At 38.9% G+C, this 22,915-nt stretch overlaps 1 protein-coding gene across 1 annotated transcript in view; it reads right to left on the bottom strand.

Annotated features, from left to right (window-relative positions):
* LNX2 (ligand of numb-protein X 2) overlaps positions 1–22,915 on the bottom strand; it is a gene marked incomplete at its 5' end in the record, with an annotated part of 37,824 nt that overhangs the window by 2,673 nt on the left and 12,236 nt on the right. The window contains 7 exons of the mRNA XM_081083622.1: positions 1,430–1,588; positions 4,015–4,246; positions 9,455–9,632; positions 12,341–12,481; positions 16,738–17,106; positions 17,664–17,863; positions 19,018–19,265. Coding sequence (XP_080939748.1) covers positions 1,430–1,588; positions 4,015–4,246; positions 9,455–9,632; positions 12,341–12,481; positions 16,738–17,106; positions 17,664–17,863; positions 19,018–19,265 — 1,527 coding nt within the window. The remainder of the gene's footprint in view (positions 1–1,429; positions 1,589–4,014; positions 4,247–9,454; positions 9,633–12,340; positions 12,482–16,737; positions 17,107–17,663; positions 17,864–19,017; positions 19,266–22,915) is intronic.

Below are 22,915 nucleotides of genomic sequence, written 5' to 3'. Positions count from 1 at the left end.
CAACCTGGTTAATTTAGCTAAGAGAATGGCTAATTCATTTCCCCCTACTCTTTCCTTATAAAATAATGCTTTCCATTGTATAAAATAATCTGATAAAAGACTGATTTGGAGCATACCAACCCTGATCAACTTTTCACAATATTATTTTGATGTAACTTTCTGTTTGCAAGCACTGTAATCTCTCTGTTTGTGCTCAATTCTGTCTACAATGTCAAATTTAATTTTTGCAAATTGGTTTTTTCATCAAAAACTAGGCACTAAGAACTTACAATCACCCACCTCCTCTCTGTTTGTATAATCTCTTGATATAACACCTTATTCTTTCCCCAGCACCTGAGTTTTGAAAAAGAAAAGAAGGCTGCACGGAGCCTAACAAGTACTTTCTGCCCAGGGGTGACAACTGGCTGAGGGTTAGGGCAGGGGTGGGCAAACTTTCTGACTCGAGGGCCACAATGGGTTCTTAAACTGGACCGGAGGGCCGGAACAAAAGCATGGATGGAGTGTTTGTGTGAACTGATATAAATTCAAAGTAAACATCATTACATAAAAGGGTACGGTCTTTTTGTTTTTTTAGTTTTATTCATTTCAAACGGCCAGCGGGCCGTAGTTTGCCCACGGCTGGGTGGGAAAGGCTCTGGCGTCAGGTAGTCTGGGTTTGAGTTGCAGTCAACCACTTTCAGCTGTTTGATTGTGGGCAAGTTTCTTCACCTTTCTAAGCCTTAGCTACCTTGTTTATAAATGGGAATTACAACACCTCCTAGGGTTAAGAGGATTCAATAATCCAGTCAATCCCAAGCACCTAGCACTGTGCTTGGCACACTGTCAACTATCACATACTCCTTCATTAAATATTTGTTGAGCCCTTACTACATATGCAAGGCACTGCTTTGGCTACCAGGGATGTAAATATAACAAAGTCCCCTCTCCCCTCCCTGTGTGGAGCTTGCATAAATATACTGTGAGGCAGACATAAGTGCTGAGGAGAAAAATAAAGCAGAGGCATCTAATGACAGGACTAGACCTGAGTGAATTGTGTGGCAAAACTGCTCAGAGCTAGTCACATCACAGTATGTGCAGTGCAATGACTCATGTTCAGGCCTGTCATCAGATTAGCAAAATACAGCTATGAGTGGCAAGATTGTAAAGGTAATGCTTCGTCTACATCAGGTTTGACAATACTTTCCTATAAAGGGCCAGATGGTAAACAAATATTTTAGGCTTTGCCAATCATATGGTCTCTGTCACAAGGAATCAACTCTGCCACTGTAGCTCAAAAGCAGTGACACACAACATGTAAACAAGTGAGCATGGCCATGTTCCTATAAAACTTTATTTACAAAAACAGATAGCTGCATTTGGAGCTGATCCCTGGTCTAGATCATGTCCATCACAACAAACATGAATCACATCAGTAAATAACAAGACTCACTTTAATCTTCCATCATAATAAGCAGGAGTTCCCAAGACAATGGTTTTAATGAAGAAAGGCTGATTGGTGTGGTTCTCTTCATATCCACCAACAATACTAAAGCCCCAACTTCCCAAGTAGCTTCTTCGTAAAACTATATCATGGCAGCTATGAAGGGAACTATAAACAAATACAGACATCAGGAAACAATTAATGGAGGCAATTACAGCCTGCTCATCTTTTTTTTTTTTTTTAAAATATATTTTATTGAGCTTTTACAGAGAGGAAGGGAGAGGGATAGACAGTTAGAAACATCGATGAGAGAGAAACATCGACCAGCTGCCTCCTGCACACTCCCCACCGGGGATGCGCCCGCAACCAAGGTACATGCCCTTGACCGGAATCGAACCTGGGACCTTTCAGTCCGCAGGCCGACGCTCTATCCACTGAGCCAAACCGGTTTCGGCGACAGCCTGCTCATCTTTGTTATAACTGCACACAATGTTATACTTTCCATCACTGGGAAAAGAAAAAGGGCTACTTTATTTTCTTCTGAATGTATTATTCCGACCACCCACTTTCCAGCAGAGATGCAGTTCTATGTAGACTTGAATTTCACTTTTTTCAGTCTTCTCTTCCCAGTGAATAACATACACACACACACACACACACACACACACACACACACACACAGAATTTAAATAAAGTTGGTTATAAGTTACACCTCAGAAATTGTATAAAATGGTTCTAAACCTATATTTTCTCACTGTACTGTCAACAGGTCCTCCATTCTGATATCTATTGGTACCTTCAAAATTTGTATGGTGGTACGCTTGGCTGGGGTGGCTGGAGGTTAGAGCATCGGCCCATAGTCTGAATGGTCCCAGGTTTGATACCTGGGTTGCAGATTCTATCCTTGGCCTTGGCTGGGGCATGTACGGGAGATAACCAACTGATGTTTCTCTCTCTTTTCCCCGTCTCCTCCTATCCCTTCCACTCTCTCTAAAAAATAAATGGAAAAAATATCATTGGGTAAGGATTAACAAAAACAAAATAACAAAAAAAGTGGATGAGGGTCTAGTACTGCTGACTTCAGCACTCAATTGAAAGAAAATGAGATTCCTAAAAAATTTAAGATCACTATCCCTCTTTTTAATCTACACAAGGAGTTAGAATTTGTTGTATTTTCCTTCTTCACTTAATATGCTTCCATTTTAAGAGAGACTCTAGTTGACAAAATAGGGAACTCAAATATGGAAAATAGTAACAAAAATCTCCTATTTCAATTTTGGTGCATGGAATAAATAGATATCTAGTAGCTAAATCATCTGTCATAAAAAAATCTCTCTCCACCAGTTCCACATACAAGGTCCCTACAGGTCCCTGAGACATGAATTCTGTTATAATTTTAGGCCTCTTTGTTGTTGTTTTTATGTTTGTTTGTTTTTATTGATTTCAGAGAGGAAGGGAGAGGGAGAGACAGAAACATCAATGATCAGACAGAATCACTGCCTGGCTGCCTCCAGCACGCTCCCCACTGGGGATCTGGCCTGCACCCTGACCAGGAATTGAACTGTGACCTCCTGGTTCATAGGTTGATACTCAATCACTGAGCCACAATGACCTGGCAGCCTTTTTGTTTGTTTGTTTTTAACCAAGAAGACAAATCAGCAAGTTAGATTATAAACAAATAACCTAATAATCTGATTGGATAATCTAATAATACCCAATAATATCCTTTCTTTGTTGTTCTTTCTGTGAAAGTACTTTATAAACCAGAGTGCTATACAAATTCTAGTTATTACCAATTTATTCCAAATGAAGCTAGATAGCTCAGAAATTGGCACATTCTTATCCTTTATTTTTATTATAAATAATTTTCATACTTTGTTAACAGTCAAAATGTTCCATCATAGTTTGGTTTTAGGAGTCTTTTATATGTTAAGAATCTAAGCTGATTTGGAAACAAAGATACGAACACATTCTTCCTACCTCAATATTAAACTATGCAATAATCACCTGGAGGTTCCAAGTGTTTCCATGACCAGACGCTGACCAAGTTCAGAACCCCTTGGCTAGTCAGTCAGTCATGAAGCAGTGAATTCTTCAGAAACGTGGTTAGGAGCACCTACGCTTGAATACCAATCATTGGACTTAAGACTCTATGTCCAATAAAAACTGAGTTTTATACCCAGCCATTTTAGGAAAGTTAAAAGCATTAAGAACAAAGGGCTTTTAGCCTTCTGGGATAGGACAAGGCTCCCACTTTGACGCCATGAACATGAAGGCTAAGCATGTATCAGAATGAACCTTGATAAGACAGCTTTCCTGAGCAAGAGACTGAACATCCCCTCTCATGGCCTGCCCACTTATGAGCCTTAACAGAAACAGACAAATGGCTTTATTAATTTGTATAAATGGACACCTTTCTAGCTTAGCTCTTATTACTACATTTACCTTTTAAATATAATAAGCTAAGAAAAATTACCATTTTCTTTTGTAACTTGACTTGATGTTGCTACTTTTATCTAAAATTTACTGGGTTACAGACTAATGAAAGTTGTAATTATGATTACTTCATAAAGCAACAAAAAAGCTGTCAGTACCTGGGAAGCCCAAGCCACATGATCCACGATGGGGACCAACTGGCATCATACTCGTTTTCACTGAAAGTGCTTGGCTGCTCATCCGTGGCCTGGGTGGCCTCCTCAACAACCTGGACCTCAAGTGCTTTAAGGGCAACAGCAGGGGATGCAGCACTGGCTTTCAGCATTGCAACAGCCTCACTGTGACTTAAATTGGTCAAATCAATGCCATTGATATTCAACAACACATCACCTGTTCAAATGACAAGACAAAAAAAAAAAAAATGAGCTGAGCTACGAAGTGATTATCTCCCTGTAAATTCTTCTACTGGTAAGCTAATCAACATAAGTTAGTTTCAATGACTCAGATGAGATAGGTAAAAAACCTTTTTTTTTCTTCTTTGTAATTTTTATAATACTGGAAAAAATTCAACTCATGAAAATAATTCCAAAACAATTCAAAAATTTAAAATAATTTCATAGTACATAGGGAAAAGTGTGGCTTGAGGCACTGCGATTCCTCTGGAAGTCCAAATCCTTGGCCCTGGCATGTCATAGGTGTAGCTGGGTACAGGCCCTTGCATATTCAGTTCTCTTCTTTGAGCTTCAATGATTTCTCCTGTTCTTTCCAATTCAAAAATTATTTGACACTTTGCTAACTTAGACATGAATTTTAATATTCTATGTTTACACAGTTTTATACTTAAAGACAGCCCCACATAGTTCACTCAGTGCAAACAGATCAGAATATGTAGAGAGAGGATATTCTTGGGCCTACACAAAGAAATGAAACTAGTGATTTGAACATCTCTCTTCCTTGAGGGAGAAAAAAAATATTTATTCCTCTGTCAAGTAATATGATAAAAAGGGCAATGAGGATTAAATAAAAGGCTAGGAAGAAAAAGATTACTTCTGTAGGAAGCACACACACTCGTATCAAGAAACCTACAGAAAACCTCCTCTCCCAATTCATCTATTATTCAGATTGTTAAAGCAAAACATTTTCATTGTAGAAAATTTAGAAAACATAATAAAAAATAAAAAGGAAATAAAATTATCCCTAATTCTATAACTGGACAAATACTTGTAAAAAATAGCAGCCTTTTAAAGATATTATTCAGGAGAAACCAACATGGCGGCATAGGTAAACACGAGAGTTTGCTGCCTCGCACAACCACTTCAAAAATACAACTAAAAGATGGAACGGACATCATCCAGAACCACAGGAAGGCTGGCTGAGTGGAAGTTCTACAACTAGAAGGAAAGAGAAAAGCATACCGAGACTCAGAGGAGGTGCGGTGTGGAAGTAAAATACTAAGGTAGAGAGGCGCACGCGGAGCGGGCCGGCGGCTGAGGGCACGGTTGTCGTTTTCAATCAGGAGGGAGTCTCAGGCTCTGAGCTCCAGTTCCGGACGAGTCTTTGGGGACCCAGACTCATACGGGAGAAGCGGGACTGTCTGGCAGCGTTCGGAACTCGAGGGCAGCTTTCTCTCAGAGGTGCTTGCAGCAATTACTGGGACACTGAGAAGCAGAGCCTCTGAGGGCAGGACTGAGAGCAGCCATAACTGCTAGCTCCGCCCTGTTGGTCCCGTGGGACCCGCCCCGCCCAAGCCCTGCAGGGAGGCTTTTCCTGGGTAGCCTCAGGCAAAAGCTAGATTAGCACCTCCCTAGAGATCCAGGAGCGAGTGTGCCCAGTGGTCAGAGTGGGACCATCCAGTTTTCAGCTTCTCGGACCCTTAAAGGACACACTCAGCGGGCAGACCCAGTGAGCACCAAAGCCCCATTGAAGCAAGTCTTGCCCCAGAGTGGTGTCTCCAGCACAGAAGTTCTCCCACTGCAGACACAGCTGATTCTCACAGCCAATTGGCCTGGAGGTCATTCCCTCCCAGTGTTAACTACAACAATCAAGGCTTAACTACAAGACTGTGCACAAAGCCCACAAAGGGGTGCACCAAGAGTGTCCACCTCAGGTAATGGGGGCTGAACCACAGGGCCCTAGAGGACACTCAGCACAGAAAACCACTTTATCAACACAGGGAAGCATAAAAAATGTGGAGACAAAGAAAAAGGACACAAATGACAGAAATGGAGGAAAGCAAACTACTGGATATAGAGTTCAAAACCACACTTTTAAGGTTTTTCAAGAACTTTCTAGAAGCCGCCAATAAATTTAGTAAGACCCTCAAAAAGACTGGTGAGACCGCCGATAAATGTAGTAAGATCCTCAAGAAATCTAGTCAGACCCTCGATGTTATGATAAAGGACCAACTGGAAATTAAGCATACACTGACTGAAATAAAGAATATTATACAGACTCCCAACAGCAGACTAGAGGATTGCAAGAATCAAGTCAACGATTTGAAATACGAAGAAGCAAAAAACACCCAACCAGAAAGGCAAAATGAAAAAAGAATCCTAAAATACGAAGATAGTGTAAGGAGCCTCTGGGACAGCTTCAAGCATACCAACATCCGAATTATAGGGGTGCCAGAAGATGAGAGAGAGCAAGATATTGAAAACCTATTTGAAGAAATAATGACAGAAAACTTCCCTCACCTGGTGAAAGAAATAGACTTACAAGTCCAGGAAGTGCAGAGAACCCCAAACAAAAGGAACCCAAAGAGGACCACACCAAGACACATCATAATTAAAATGCCAAGAGCAAAAGACAAAGAGAGAATCTTAAAAGCAGCAAGAGAAAGACAGCCAGTTACCTACAAGGGAATACCCATACGACTGTCAGCTGATTTCTCAACAGAAACTTTGCAGGCCAGAAGGGAGTGGCAAGAAATATTCAAAGTGATGAATGCCAAGAACCTACAACCAAGATTACTTTATCCTGCAAAGCTATCACTCAGAATTGAAGGTCAGATAAAGAGCTTCACAGATAAGGAAAAGCTAAAAGAGTTCATCACCACCAAACCAGTATTATATGAAATGCTGAAAGGTATCCTTTAAGAAGAGGAAGAAGAAAAAGGTAAAGATACAAATTATGAACAACAAATACGCATCTATCAACAAGTGAATCTAAGAATCAAGTGAATAAATCTGTTGAACAGAATGAACTGGTGATTATAATAGAATCAGGGGCATAGAAAGGGAATGGACTGACTATTCTTGGGGGGGAAAGGGGTGAGGGGGATGCGGAAGAGACTGGACAAAAATCGTGCACCTATGGATGAGGACAGTGGGTGGGGAGTGAGGGCGGAGGGTGGGGTTGGAACTGGGTGGAGGGGAGTTATGGGGGGAAAAAAGAGGAACAAATGTAATAATCTGAACAATAAAGATTTAATTTAAAAAAATAAATTAAAAAAAATAAAGATATTATTCATATAACATTCAATTCATTCAAAGTTACAATTTTATGGTTTTTAGTATAATCACAGAATTGTAGAACCATCACCCATCATTTTAAGATCAACCCCCAAAAAACCTGTACCCATTAACAGTCACTTTTCTTCTCCCAGGCCTAAGTAATCACTAATCTACTTTCTATCTCTATAGATCTTCCCATCTGGGCATGCCATATAAATGGAACCACATGTGGTCTTTTGTGACTGGCTTCTTCTTTCATAGGCATAATGTTTTCAAGGTTCATCTATACCAGTGATTCTCAACCTTCCTAATGCTGCGGACCCTTTATTTTATTTTTTTAAATATATTTTATTGATTTTTTACAGAGAGGAAGGAAGAGGGACAGAGAGCTAGAAACATTGATGAGAGAGAAACATCAATCAGCTGCCTCCTGCACACGCCCTACTGGGGATGTGCCCGCAACCAAGGTACATGTCCCCAACTGGAATCGAACCCGGGACCCTTCAGTCCGCAGGCCGACGCTCCATCCACTGAGCCAAACCAGTCAGGGCAATGCCGCGACCCTTTAATACAGTTCCTCATGTTGTGGTGACCCCCAACCATAAAATTATTTTCGTTGCTACTTCATTAACTGTAATTTTGCTACTGTTATGAATCGTAAATATCTGATATGAAGGATGTATTTAGGCGACCCCTGTGAAAGGGTCGTTCGACCCCCAAAGGGGTCGCGACCCACAGGTTGAGAACCGCTGACCTATACTGTAGCTTGTGTCAATGCTTCATTCCTTATTATAGTCAAATAGCATTCCATTGTATGGATATACCACATTATGTTAATCCACTCGTTAACTGACGGATATTTGGGTTGCTTCTACTTTTTGGTTATTATGAAAAATACGGCTATGAAACTTCATGTACAAGTTTTTGTGTGGCCACATATTTCCATTTCTCCAGGAACAGAATTGTTACAGATCATGGTAACGCTATGTTTAACTTTTTTGAGGAACTGCTAAACTGTTTTCCAAAACAGTTGCACCATTTTACATTCCCACTGGCAATGTCTGAAGGTTTCAATTTTTCCAAATCCTTGCCAATGTTTGCTATTGCCTGTCTTTTTTATTATATTCATCCTTGTGAGTGTGAAGTGGCTTTGATTTGCATTTCCCTAATAACCAATGACACCGTGCATCTTTTCCTGGGATTACTGGCCACCTGTATATCTCCTTTGGAGAAATGTCTATTCAGATCCTTTGCTCGTTTTTCAATTGGGTTTTTACCTTTTTATGTATTGAGTTGTAAGAGTTCTTTATGTACTCTAGATACAAGTCCTTCATCAGATATACAATTTACAAATATTTTCTCCAATACTGTGGGTTATCTTTTTACTTTCTTAGTGGTGTGGATTCATCATCAAATTTGCAATTTTGATGAAGTCATTTATCTATTTTGTCATTGTTGCTTGTGTTTTTGGTGTCATATCTAAGAAAACCACCACCTAATCCAAGGTCATGAGTTTTCCTCTGAATGTTGTAGATCTTACATTTAGGTCTTGGATCCATAATAAGTTAATTCTTGTATGTGGCTTGAGGTAGGATTCCAACTTCACTCTCGAAAAAATAGCTTTTAAGACTCACTTTTCCACATGAATAAACCAAGTGTATGAAGAATGCTATTTTTACCACTACCACTCCCACGTACACAAATAATATAGTATTGATGTGGAACGTGAACTTCTAAATGTGTTAATCCCCAAACCCACTATATTTTAAAGTTTGTCTTCTGCTCCATGTCCTCTGTGAACCCCTCCCACTTTAGTATAAGCAACATTTGTATTTTGGAGACATTTGTATTTGTATCTAGCCTGCCATCAAGTAGGAAACATAAATTTCTTAGAGAGTCTTTTCTAGTATAAAACAGTCCAACAGTCTCCGTAACTGTTAGAAAATACCAAGCTTTGGCAATTTCCCTTTACAGTAGGCATTTTTCTAACCTTATAAAGAGGATTTATGTTTACATATGCAAGGGACATTTTAAAGAATTAAAAAAGTCATGTTTAAAAGAAAACTTTGTACATATTTCTTATGTACGAAGTTGAATTCAGGGAGATTCGGTGACATTATTGACATTATTGAAAAACCTATCTTACCTCTCTTGATTCTGCCATCGCGTGCAAGGCAGCCATGAGGTGGCACACTGGTCACAAAGATGGGCAGTTCACCACTCTTACTTCCTCTGCCCCCAGCTACTGTCATCCCAAGGGACTCATGAGGTTCCTTCTTTACAGTAATGTGTTTTTCTTGGCATGTAACACACTGGGTAAGATCCTAAATCATGAGAGGAAAATTTTGTGGAATATATTTATTGGAATGAATAATATAAAACAAGGACAGCTTAAACTAATGTACAAACTTATGTGGTAACTGTAAGTAATTTTTCTTATCACTCAGTATAGAATGAAAGTAATACACCGTTCCTCATAGGTACAAACACTACACTGATCACTGTGGATCACAATGTCAAACTTTGGATTACCATTTTTTCGTATGACTATGGAACTAAAACAACTTAGGACTACTGGCATATGGAGGTTAAAGTAAAATAAGCACATCATTTATATGGTTACCTTAAAATCCAAGATACGATCAATTCTATAAAAGTAAATAATGCACCTGAGTTTTAAGATTCTGAATATGAGCCAATTAACTTTTCTTCCATCTTTCTCCCCTATTCTTTGAAAGAAAAGTTGATAGTACAAGATTATATTAATGTTACTAACAATGTCAACAATGGAAATATATGAATTATATTTTAACAAAATTTTAACATTTCCTTTAGTGAAATAAATTCAAAGAGTTGACATACACGTATCTGTTAACCAGGTCCTAGAATTCCAGGCCATGTGTCTTCTCTGGCCTGGACCCCTGCACTCCTGAAATTTTTATCAAGAGAACTATTTGTAATAACAGCAGAGCATTCCTAGAAGTAGTTATAACCTAGCAGAAAACTTGGAAATGTCTTAAGGTGGTCTCCTATCTAAAGGTATGAAATCTATGTTAGTATCCTTCAAAATGGGGCAAAACCATTTTATTATGAGGACAAGTCATGTAAACCTAGCCTTGAGGATATTTACTTAAGCATTTCAGCTCTCAGGTATTTCATTATTTAAGGGTAGGGATTCTATTCCTCTGCCAGCTGAGATGTATGCATTTTTTTTTCCTCAGGAACAAAACCTAACAACGTAAATTATTATACTGGGTAAGCTTTAAGGAAACTTCTCAGGGTTCAACACCACATGAATGTTTATCCAAGCAGCTACATAGAAGCTTATTAGTAAACTAATATATATTTTAATTTTTAATGATTGTAATCGCCTGAACACGTTGTTTTGTGAATTTGTGTTTTGGCTTTCCCTAGGAGACCTTTGTTTTTCTATATCAGATTTGACATAACAAGTGCAAGAGTAAATAGCTAAATTAACTCTTAAAAGTATATTTCATGTGGTTGTTCCAACTAACAGGTTTGCAGAGTACCTAGAATAAGAATAAATTCAGCATTACTATATAAAACACTGTGACATAAAATTAAGGAGAATAAGAATTAGCAGAGTTAAAAGAGAAAAATATATGTACTCTAAACAAAATGAATCAGTTATCTATATGAATGTTGAAATAATTAAACACAATTTTAAAAATTGTCTTATGTCTTAAAATTATAATGTTGTCAGACATCCATATCCCAAATCATTGTAGAATTCAATGACATAAAAGATTCAATAATCAACTTTTGGCTTATACTACAATTCTTTAAGAATATATATCTTGTAAAACAAGGACAAGCTATCTGAAACGACTACTATTAAAATTTCCTGTTCAAAACACTAACTCCTTTTTCATAGTCATCATTATGAAGACAAAATTATAGGTTTCCCTCATACATTTTGGTTTTCGTTCAAAAATGAGAACAAAGACTGTGGTTATAATTTTGTGTACGTATTAAGTAAACCAAAGATCAGTGACAAGTCTATACTTAAGCTCAGAAAACCAGATAAACTTGATGGGCCAAAAATATTCATGTCTTTAAGCAAAACTTTTTTAGGGTACCCGTGACATTCCAAAGGTAATTACTTTCTCAAATACTGTACTTACATTAAGAAGCCATTTTAACACACAGGCAACTTCTATGGTTTTTAAGCAGACCAATGAATAAGTTTTTGTTTGATAAAGCAATTTAATTTTACTTAAGGAAAGTCACTTTTGAACCTCACATTTAGCTTATATTTTCACATAGTTGGGTGAATGTCATCGTTGAAAAAATCCTGGCCAATCAGAAGTTCAGTTCAAGTGAAGGATCCAATGAAGTAAATAATACAAAAAATGCAGTGAAGTACCACCCTTTTGGATTTCTGGAACTAAAGTTAGAGAGTATCAAAATTTTCAGTACAGATATACATGTCCTAGGAATATATTATAATACCAGTGAAATATTAATGAAGCTGTAAAAATGCTCAACATATGGGAATTTAAAATAATTTAGGGTAGTATTCCTATTAAGCTATAATATTAAAAAAAGTGCCATACTAGTATGTATGAAAATGTATAATTTATACGTTTAATAATCACGTATCTAATTCTGTTGTTGCAGGCAACCTGCTCAATTACGAAGTACAGACTTGTCCATCACTGTCTTCATTTTGCTTTTTCAGTCAGACAACCAACTGCTGCATTTAAATGAGCAACCCAAGATAAAGCCCACTTTCAAGGAAGACGAAATAGAAAATTTTTTCTGGAAGATCAAACACTTCTCATCAATCACCTGGCAGAGGGCCTTTCTTCACTAAGAAACCATCTCTATTGTCTGAAGAATTGAGACAACAGAGTCACTCTCCAAGGCAGCAAAACATGCACATTTCACCTCCTCAACACCTATGTTCACATTCTCCAACAGAATAACAGCCCTCATTTAAATTTTACCAGCTTGTAACAATGATCCTTTGAGGGTGGATAAATTGAAACACACAAACACAACGCCTCACCTTATGTGAGCTGGGTCTGCTGTAATACAGTGGCTGCGCATGGTGCTGGCTGCTGCTCTGAGTTCCTGCTTCTCGGATAGTGTTACCAGGCTGGGGTTTCCCTGGTCTAGCAATTGTTAAATTGACCCTTTCTCCACTAGCCTGGAGGAAACACACATACATTACCACCAGTCATTAATGAAGCTTCTCATTGTAAAAATTATAGGCAGTATAATTTCCAATGCACTTATCGTTATACCAAAGCCTTGCTTGGGTAGTAAATGCAAGCACCTGGTGGTGGGGAAGAAGGAGGTTCATTTCATGAGTTAATATTTTGAAACTTCTGCAGGTGAGTCACACACACAGAACTCCTGGATAGGCCCTCCCCAACTCCACCTCCAAAATAACCAAGGCAAAGCAGTAAAACTGCCTGTGTTCTCATCTCCCCTTGATTTCTTGAAGGGTACGGTAACATTTTATTTTTTAAATATGCTTTTCATTGATTTCAGAGAGGAAGGGAGAGGGAGATAGAAACATCAATGATGAGAGAGAATTATTGATCAGCAGCCTCCTGCACGCCCCCTACTGGAGATAGAGCCCACAACCCGGGCAGGTGCCCTTTGATCAGAATCGAATCTGGGACCCTTCAGTCCACAGGCCAACGCTCTATCCACTGAGCCAAACCAGTAAGATGACTTTTTAAAAATACTTCTTTGCCCTTTCAATACTAGCCCTGGCACTGAGAGGGTCACAGCAAAGGAAAGAAGATAGAAAGGAAGAAATGATTCAAAGCTTAATTAAAATCCATTGTGACTTTTGAAATAAATTTTATGGTGGCTACTTTGGAAGTATTAATCAATGAAACTACCCACAGCGATAGGTTTGAGTCAAAATAGGCCCAAATTTTTGAACAGTCCTGAAAAGAATGATTATAGAGATCCTGTATAACAAGACTCTCCCTCTCTCTCTCTCTCTCTCTCTCTCTCTCTCTCTCTCTCTCTCTCTATATATATATATATATGTATATATATGTGTGTGTGTGTGCATATATATATATATATATATATATATATCTACACTAATAAAAGAGAAACATGGTAATTGGCGTACAACCGCTACCCTTTTCATTGGCTAATCAGCGAGATATGCAAATTAACTGTCAGCCAAGATGGCGGCCGGCAGCCAGGCAGCTTGAAACTAACATGAGGCTTGCTTGCCTCAGTGACAGAGGATTGTTGGAGGAAACCAACGTTCCCCGCCTGCGGCTGCAGGCCTCTGAGCGGACAGTTTAAGAAACATTGTAACAAATATCGCTGGACTTCAGCCAGCAGATTCGCAACATTGTAAGCAAAGGCCAGAAACCTACTTTCAGCCACGGAGGCCTAAGAGCTGGAGCCAAGCCTGAAGGTAAAGCTGGCCCAGAATAAAAAAAAAAAAAAGAAAAAAAGGAGCGGTTGGGAACTTCAGTCACTCCCAGCCTGAAAACAGCCCTCAGCCCCTCACCCAGACTGGCCAGGCACCCCAGTGGGGACCCCCACCCTGATCCAGGACCCCCTTCAGGGCAAACCAGCCAGCCCCACCCATGCACCAGGCCTCTACCCTATATAGTAAAAGGGTAATATGCCTCCCGGCACCTGGATCAGCGTGACGGGGCAGCGCCCAAACCCCCTGATCGCCCTGCGGCTCTGTGTGTGACAGGGGGCAGGGCCCCAACCCCCTGAGCAGCCCTGCTCTGTGCCTGATAGGGGGGAGCTCCCCACACTCCCCCCCCCCCCCCAGGGCCCTGCTCTGTGTGTGATGGGGTAGAGCCATAACCTCCCCATTGGGCCTGCCCTGAGTGTGACAGGGGACGGTGCCCCAACCCAATTGGCCCTACCCTGAGCGTGACTGAGGGTGGCATCACAACCTCCTGATCTGCCCTGCTCTGTGCATGACGGGGCGGCGCCCCAACTCCCCAATTGGCCCTGCTCCGAGCCCGACCAGGGGCTGCACCTAGGGATTGGGCCTGCCCTCTGCCACCCCGGAGCAGGCCTAAGCCAGCAGGTTGTTATCTCCCGAGGCGTCCCAGACTGCGAGAGGGCACAGGCTGGGCTGAGGGACCCCCCTCTCCCCCCCGAGTGCACAAATTTTTGTGCACCGGGCCTCTAGTATACACACACACACACACACACACACACACAGTATGTGTATGACACAGCCACATGTCCCTAAGGTTTATTATGGTAAGTTAGTTTAGAGGTTTATGATGATTATTTTAAATTTAGAGGTCCATTATCTATATATCTGTATTTTAAACAGAGATTCATATTTAGTATATTTTTAAATACTTTGTTACTTAATTTTTACTTTAAATTATTTTATCTTTGCTTTTAATGTACAAGACTAATTTATTTGATGTTGACTCTTGGCCATGACCACAATTTCCAATTTTATTATTATTTCTCTGGGAAAATAGGATAGCCTACTTTCAAGGAATTGTGGTAGAAAGAGGGGAACTCCTTCATAACTATAGTCAATAATGTTAAGAAATTACTCCATTTTTAGTTCTTAAATTGGAAAATAAGTGATAACCAACTTTAAACACCAACGAAAATCATTCTTATTCAAGCATTTTATTGCACTAAATAATTTCAGACAAGTTGTTTAGAATAACTGAAAGAATAGTTAATATATAGCCAAACTTCCAAAGCAGAGGCTGGGACTTGATCTAAAGGATAAATAACGAAGTAGAATGTTTAGAATTCTCATACTTAGAATTCTGACACTTCAGATTATTAGATCACACAGTGTGAAGCGGTGAGACGCTCCCTTTGTGACTTCATTTCAATGTACAGGATCATTTGCATTATGCTTAACACCTGATAACTACTAAATATTTCATAATCAGTATTTCAACTTTACTGGAAAACCCGTTTATAAAACTTTAAACAGAAACAAACCATTGATCTTAGATTGCTTCAAAGACAAAATTCTTTGCATGTGATGGAAGTAGGCAATTCGGCTTACTTTAAACAGACTGCACATGTAATATTCCAGGGTTTCAAACACAGCAGAAGAGTTGTGTTAAAGTCAAGGTATTTTAAAATTCAGGATGCCCAAATGACAATACCCATGATTCATAAATAAGCATGCTTTGTTACTGGGTGTATAAATTAGTATGGTCTGATCTTTACAGAAGGAAGTTTAGCAAAATGTCTTAAACTTGAAAACAAAAGTTATAGAACACAACATGCCCACAGGTTATTAAAAATCATGATGTGAATCTACACTTACTGTTATGATAAGAAGTCCACAACATACTGTTGACGTAAAGAAAAAGTTGCAAACTCAGAATTTATAAAGTAAGTGCATACGTTAAGTATTTGTGTAAATATGTACCTATATACCTGTGTAGTATACACATTTTTTAGTGACTATCCACCTACTTTAATTCCTGATGCTCAATTATATTAATTCTTGATTTCCTTTAGAGCAGTGGTTCTCAACCTCTGGCCCTTTAAATACAGTTCCTCATGTTGTGACCCAACCATAAAATTATTTTCGTTGCTACTTCATAACTGTAATGTTGCTACTGTTATGAATCGTAATGTAAATATCTGATATGCAGGATGGTCTTAGGCGACCCCTGTGAAAGGGTCGTTCAACCACCAAAGGGGTCGCGACCCACAGGTTGAGAACCGCTGCTTTAGAGTGTTCTGTTGGGCTTACTTAAAGAAAAAAAAAAAAAGGCACTTTTGTTTCACCCTGATCTCTTTAGGGGATACCCACATTGGGTTAAATGCCATGGCATGTTGCAGAACCTGAAATCTTCTCTGGGTGGTTTTCTAAATTTATCTGGTTTAATACTCTTACTAAAAACATGGTTTTTCTGTGATGACAACTATCCTTACTTTTTTTCACAGAGATACTGTGAGGAGAAATGTTATGTGTTTGAATTGCTTTAAATTCCTTAAGAGGAAAAAAAAGGCATTATAGGGATGACAGTTATTCTTAATAAAAAACGACTTTCTATTTTTATGTATGTTAAAGTGAAGATGGAAAGGTAAGAGATGAGGTAAGTCACAACCTCGGTAATCACAGATCCTTTGAACCTTACTTTCCTCATTTGTTATATGTGGACAACACCGTATGTTATGCTTAGTGCTAGATGGAGCCAAGGGAGCAAATGAAAAATGAAACTTTAGAGACTGCACTCTATAAGTAGCCAGCCTAAAAGTTCATGGGACACAACGCTTAGAAAAGATTCTATCTATAATGAAGTTATACCACTGTGGAATCTGAAGAATTTAAATAGCTGTGCTTGATTTTTCCAATGAAATATCAAATATGCCCAAATTCTTATGTTACTGGCGATGAAAACAAAATACTGATATATGGTAATGAAGGCCAAGCATCAGGAATGCATATCTCAAGTGTACCTGAATGATCTGGGCGGCCAACTCAGGGGTTCCGTGCTTCAGGTCATGCCCATTGATGGCGAGCACGCGATCATTGCTGCTGAGCCTCCCGTCCTGCGCAGCAAGCCCCCCTTCCAGTAGGTCAAGAATAAAAACTCCTGGCTCATCTGTCCTTCGTACAAGTTTGATGCCGAGCTGTTCACCATAGTCTCGTTTATAAAGAACCACATTGAAAATCTCTTCTCGTGGAGAGTTCCCATCAGAATGGCTATTCACTCGGTTACCGAAGCGTCTCTCTCGAAGCACAGTGAGCTGTAAGGTGCTGCAGGGCTGTGAAAGGACAGCCCTGGCATAGTTGTGCGACACATTGCTAATATCATAGTTGTTGACCTAAAAAAAAAAAAAAAAGAAAAAAGAAAGAATTATGACCATACTGTGACTATCTTCTGTCCCCCACCCCATTTATAGAAACACTAGTAACATTTTCCAAGGAAACTAACATTGTAAAAATGATATATAATCATTATTTACAAAGAAATCCACTCTAAAGATATTTTAAAGTACAGAATTCCTAAAATTAACTTACAATTAGCATTAAGGAGAGAATAGGAACTAGGATTACAGGGTTAGTGACAGTCTTGAATTAGCATCCTCGGATCTGCTATGTACTAGCTGGATGACCGAGGGCAATTATAGAACTTGTTTGAGTGTGTTTCCTTATGTGTAAAATGTGTTACGCATTTGGGATTGAAATTAAGGTAGGAAGAAAAAAATACATTCCATGTATATAGGGAAACAGAAGAAATTACAAAATTCTAATGTTTTACATATAAGAACAGCAAAACTCACCTTCATATAATTTAGGTTCCACAGTACCATGATTTTTCAAGTTTTAAATTTATGAATAAGAACAAAATGATACAAATTAACAGGATTAAAATTGATACCTGAAGAATCTGATCTCCAGCAAGGAGCCTTCCATCTCTGGCAATTATCCCATCCCGATAGACTTCCTGGATAACGATATTAATCAGTGGTGTTTCATTGCCACCCACAATGCTAATTCCTAACTGAATGTAAGGATTAGATCGGTGAATTTCAATCGTGGTGATTTCACCTTCTGGTAAACTAGGTGGCTGTTGTGTGGCTGTGAAGTTAAAAATGAGAAAGAAAAAAGAAAGAAAATAAATGTTTCATATTTTGATGTTCTTCAGGTAAATCAATCATCTTATGTTAATATATGATTAATAACTAACAATACCACTGGATAAGAAAAAGATAGTGACAAAAAATATCTATACGTTAAGATTATCTAAGCATTTCCTCTTTCAAAGGTGATCAGTATATAACCAACAAATAGCTACTATGTATCAGATCACTAGGGAAGACACAATGATCTGATAAAGAAATATTAAAATACAGTCATCTTGTCCTAACTATAAGAGAAAGTCTGAACCATTAACAACTGTGAACATGCAAGGCAGTTTAAGGAAAAGACTAATTCTGTGGTATGTAATCACCATCGATGCTGAGAGAGTAATCACATCACCTCTAAGAGGTAGGTGTTGAGCCTTGGGAGATGAAAAAAGTTATAGCTGTGGCAGGGAAAATTGGAAATGTTTAGTAAAATTTGAAATTTTTAAGGGAAAATCATATTTAAAAGTAAGTACCTAGGGCCAACTACGAGATAGCCCAATATCTAGGACTACAGGCTTTCTGTTTGCTCCTAGTGGGTTGTACAGTCAGATTAGTGGCTGACAGCAGAGTGCAGTAGTCACAAATGTGGCCTCAGAGACAGATATCCAGCCATTTCTTGGCAGTGTGAGCTTGACCAATTAATCTCTCAAGACTCAATTTTCTCACCATTAAAAAAAAAATCCCTTAATACTGTAACAAGCACTTAATTAGTTAATTTATGTGAAGTGCTTGGCACAGGGCCTGACACAGAGTAAGCACTTAATCCAAGGTATTATTTTTGTCATTCCTGATGTTACTGATTTCTTAGACAAGAAGCAACAAACTCTGAACATAGGAGCAAACGAGAAGAAGCTGTTAATGACTATCGAATTCATGAACTACAACAGAAGAGGGTGGGAGCATCTTCCTCCAGGGTAAAGGTCATGTTCTGTTTCTAAAATGGCAATTGTTCAAATTATAGACTTAGGGTGATTACACCCTATCTCAATAAAATTATTTCTTTTAAGAGGAAAAAAATGCATGTTGAGAAAATTGGAGGGTGAAGTAGGAAGGAAGTAAATGTCTGATTTGAAAACATAAAAGAAAGAGGTGACTAGCACATACTGTCAGCAATGGTGTTCTCCTCGAAGGCAGGGTTGTCCAGGCCAGGCTCCTCAGTCCATACAGGAAGAGAGGCAGAGGTCAAGTTCCTTTCGGCGGGCACTGTGCCTGTCCCTGAGCAGTCCGTTTCGGGCGATAGGGTACTTGGGAGATCTATTATAGTGGTTCCATTTTCATTCTCAATCTCTGTCTGAGTTTTACTGGTTTTCCTTCTCTCTAGGGCAACTCTCTGATGAGAAGCTCCAGGACATCTAGAAAGAGAATATCAGGTGGTTTCCAGATTATTTGAAAGGGGGAAAAGTGATTAATGGCTCGTACCACAACAAAAGAATGGCAGCGGCTTCTGTTGCATAAAGCACCTAGAGGTGCCCATATGGGTACATAATCCCACTTGAAGTAAGTTCTTACCACTCCACATAGCGAATTTAAAACAAGGCATCAGCATAAACAATGGTTTGGTATATATCTCAAAGAATGTTTCAGTAAAAATTTGAGCATATATTAGTACCAGAAACATATACACCAGTATAGTATACAGTATGGTTGTCTCAATACTGCAAGAATTATTCTGAAATTCTGAGTACAACCCTTATAGGTTTACTGACTTAAGCACAGGACTGGAAATCATATTCTTCTTCCTCTTCCTCAATAAGCCCTTAAGTTCTTAGACCTTAATGCCCATATGCCTCTGCACTCTCACGGCCGATGTCACACATTTACTCATTAATGATAGCAAAACATTTGAAGGTTTACACTTTGTAGGAAAACACAGCAAAGGCCCAAATAACTTTACTAGTATAATAGACATGGAAGGAAATAAAGAAAACATATATCCTAGTTTGTAAAATTACAATTGCAATAGTGGAATTACAGTTATGCTATCTAAGTTAAACATATATTCCAAGTACTTGGGAAACTTACATAAGCACTAAGAAATAAGAACTATTAACTTGTTTGATTTTATTTATTTAAGCAAACAAAAGGGCACAAAGGTGCTTGTTTAAACATTTAAATAAAGTTTTACACAGATATTAGAAGTGTCTTTTCCATCTGACCCATTTACTGGAGAACATGACTAATACCCAGTTTGAAGAGTGGGAGAAGGAAAGGGGATTAGTTGAGAGCTAGATGCACATCCCTACAGCCCAACATGACTCAGACACCATGTATTTTCATATTGGGGTAAGCAGGGACACAATTTTATGTCTAGGGTCGTAGATCTTCATTCAATGACAATATTATTTAAAAATATAGCATTCTGATAAAAATTAAGTATAGGATTAAATTAAATTAAAATGGAAAGCTATCTCTTAAGTATTAAGAAATAAAATGTTCCTCATGAACTAAAGATTTAAGTACTGGATTTCAAGTTCTTGAAAAGAATCATTAGAAAGTTTTTACTCAACTTTCTCCCACTAGTTATTTTCTATTCCCCTCATTAAGAAGATGACTGACTTTCCCTACTGCACTGCTGTGCAGCACTCTAGGGAATGTTCCTACAAGGACTTGACAAATAAGTTTGAAAATTGTATCACTGAAAAACTATTTTTGTAAGTAGATTTAATTAGAAATGCATTTAAAAATATTTTCTTCAATAAAAAATTGAGACAAAACTGGATCATAAAAAATATTTGTGACTAAACAGATAAACATTTAAGTTCCAAAATGTATATCATACACAAATATATACATGGGCAATAGCTAGTCTTCAATGAAAAACATGGACTAGGAAAGGGAAATACAAACAGAATGTGAACACTGGGAATTAGCTTAGCTAACACACAAAAAACTCCTACAAACTAAATAACTACAAAGCCTATCTTATTGTTGTTAAAAATGCAAAATAAATTTTAAAAAGAAAATCTAAAGTTGTTAGAGAGGTAAAGAAACAAATATACTTAAATTCCCAATGGGGCAGCAAATTGCTAATAGGAACTAAATATACTTTAAAATATGTGAAAACATGAAAGAGTGCTCTTAGCCAGTATTGGAGAAGGCTACAGAGAGAACCTTTGAGAATACCCATCCTATATAATAAAAGCCTAATATGCAAATTGACCAAATGGCAGAACGAACGGTCGCTATGACGCACACTGACCACCAGGGGCAGACACTCAATGCAGGAGTTGCCCCCAACCCACACGCCCCAGGCCAGCCAAGGTGGGTGCCAGTGGGGACCCCCATATCATCCTGCTGGTAGCCTGTAGAGGGAGGCAACAGGTGGCGGCAGGGGGCAGAGCCAGCCGGAGAGTGGGCAGTGGCAGGAGGTGGGGCCAGCTGGCAAGCGGGCTGGCGCCACCCCCCTATTGCCCTGCTGGTCGTCTTGCAGAGGGAGGTGACCAATGGCAGCAGTAGGGCGATCAGGGGTTGGGGCCAGCTGGTGAGCGGGTCAGCTCTGCCCCCCAATCACCCTCAAGGCGGTGCAAGCAGGCCTCCCTGCCCCCCCCCAATCACCCTGCTGGTTACCCCACATATTAGCCTTGACCACCGGCCAGGCCTAGGGACCCCACCTGTGCACAAATTTCGTGCACCGGACCTCTAGTATTTAAATAAGATGGAACAGATGAGTAGATTGAGAAAGAACAACTAGACAAGAGGAGACAAGGAAAGCAAGACTTCAAAGTACGTAATCAAGGGAGACAAGAGTGTCACCAAAGAAAAAGTAGCCAATAACACAAATGCCACACAAGGGACAAATAAGATAAAGATCAAAAAGCATTAGTTTGATTAAGTATTAAAAAAGTCATGGTGACCTCAGAAAGAATACTTTTGATGCTGAGGGCAAAAGTCCAAACTATAATGCCAGCATTTCTGCTACCTTAATACAAGCATCTACAAAAACGTAACACTAAGAATTACAGGGCTTAAGTAAGAGAAATGAGAAAGACCATGCAAAATCTGTACACCTGGGAATTGGAATGGCTGCTAATGGGAATGAGATTTCTTTTTGGAGCGTTGAAAATGGTCTAAAAATTTGTAATAATGACTGCATACTTCTGTGAATATACTAAAAACTACTAACGTATACATTTTAAAAATAGATTGACTTTATGGTATGTACCTTCCTTCCTAGGGAGGGTGCTCTATTGCAGGTATGTTTTTTAAGTTTTTAAAATAAAATCAAAAAGCTCTTACAGCAACCAGAGCCAAACTGAGGAACTTCTTCCTTTCCTGCTGAAGGTTATACTTCCATTCCCATTAGTCTGGCTCTTCTTAGGGAGAAAAAATTACGTAAAACTTACAATATAGTGGCATCATTCCCCGATATAACAATGATTCACATTAGGAAACATACAGTGTAACAGCATACACCATCTTATTAGTAGCAGTATTAGTGTCAGTGGTGGGGCAGCTGTAATAGAAGTAAAATAAAACAATGCATGGTTAAAAGTAAAATAAAACTCGATACATGGTAAGTGCCAGCACAATGACAAGTACTTAATGAAACTCAAATAATATGAGCATCTTAGAAACAACAAAAATGAGCCCGGCCTGCGTGGCCCAGTGGTTGAGAATCAACTGATGAACCAGAAAGTCACAGTTCGATTCTTGGACAAGGCACATGCCAGGTTGCGGGTTCGGTCCCCACTGTGGGATGTGTAGGAAGCAGTTGATCGATGATTGTCTCTCATCATTGATGTTTCTATCTCTCTCTCCATCTCCCTCTCTGAAATCAATACAAATATATTTTCAAAAAAGAAAAATGATAAAAATAGTTATGGGTTAAACCATGCAAAAATAAATTCAAGTGATGCCAGTGAAAATGGTAGATTAAGGATACCTGAAAAGCCTCTCCTTCATAAAGCAATGCGAACACTGGCAAAAACTGTTAGACCCAACTATTTCTGAGATCTTGAAATTAGCCAAAGTTCGGTAGCAAGCCAAAGTGCATTTATTAAAG

The sequence above is a fragment of the Myotis nattereri genome (genome assembly GCF_964212035.1).
Source record: "Myotis nattereri genome assembly, chromosome: 2".
Classification (NCBI taxonomy): domain Eukaryota; kingdom Metazoa; phylum Chordata; class Mammalia; order Chiroptera; family Vespertilionidae; genus Myotis; species Myotis nattereri.
Note: the sequence above shows the minus strand (reverse complement) of the source record. Positions and strands in the feature narration are given on the sequence as shown.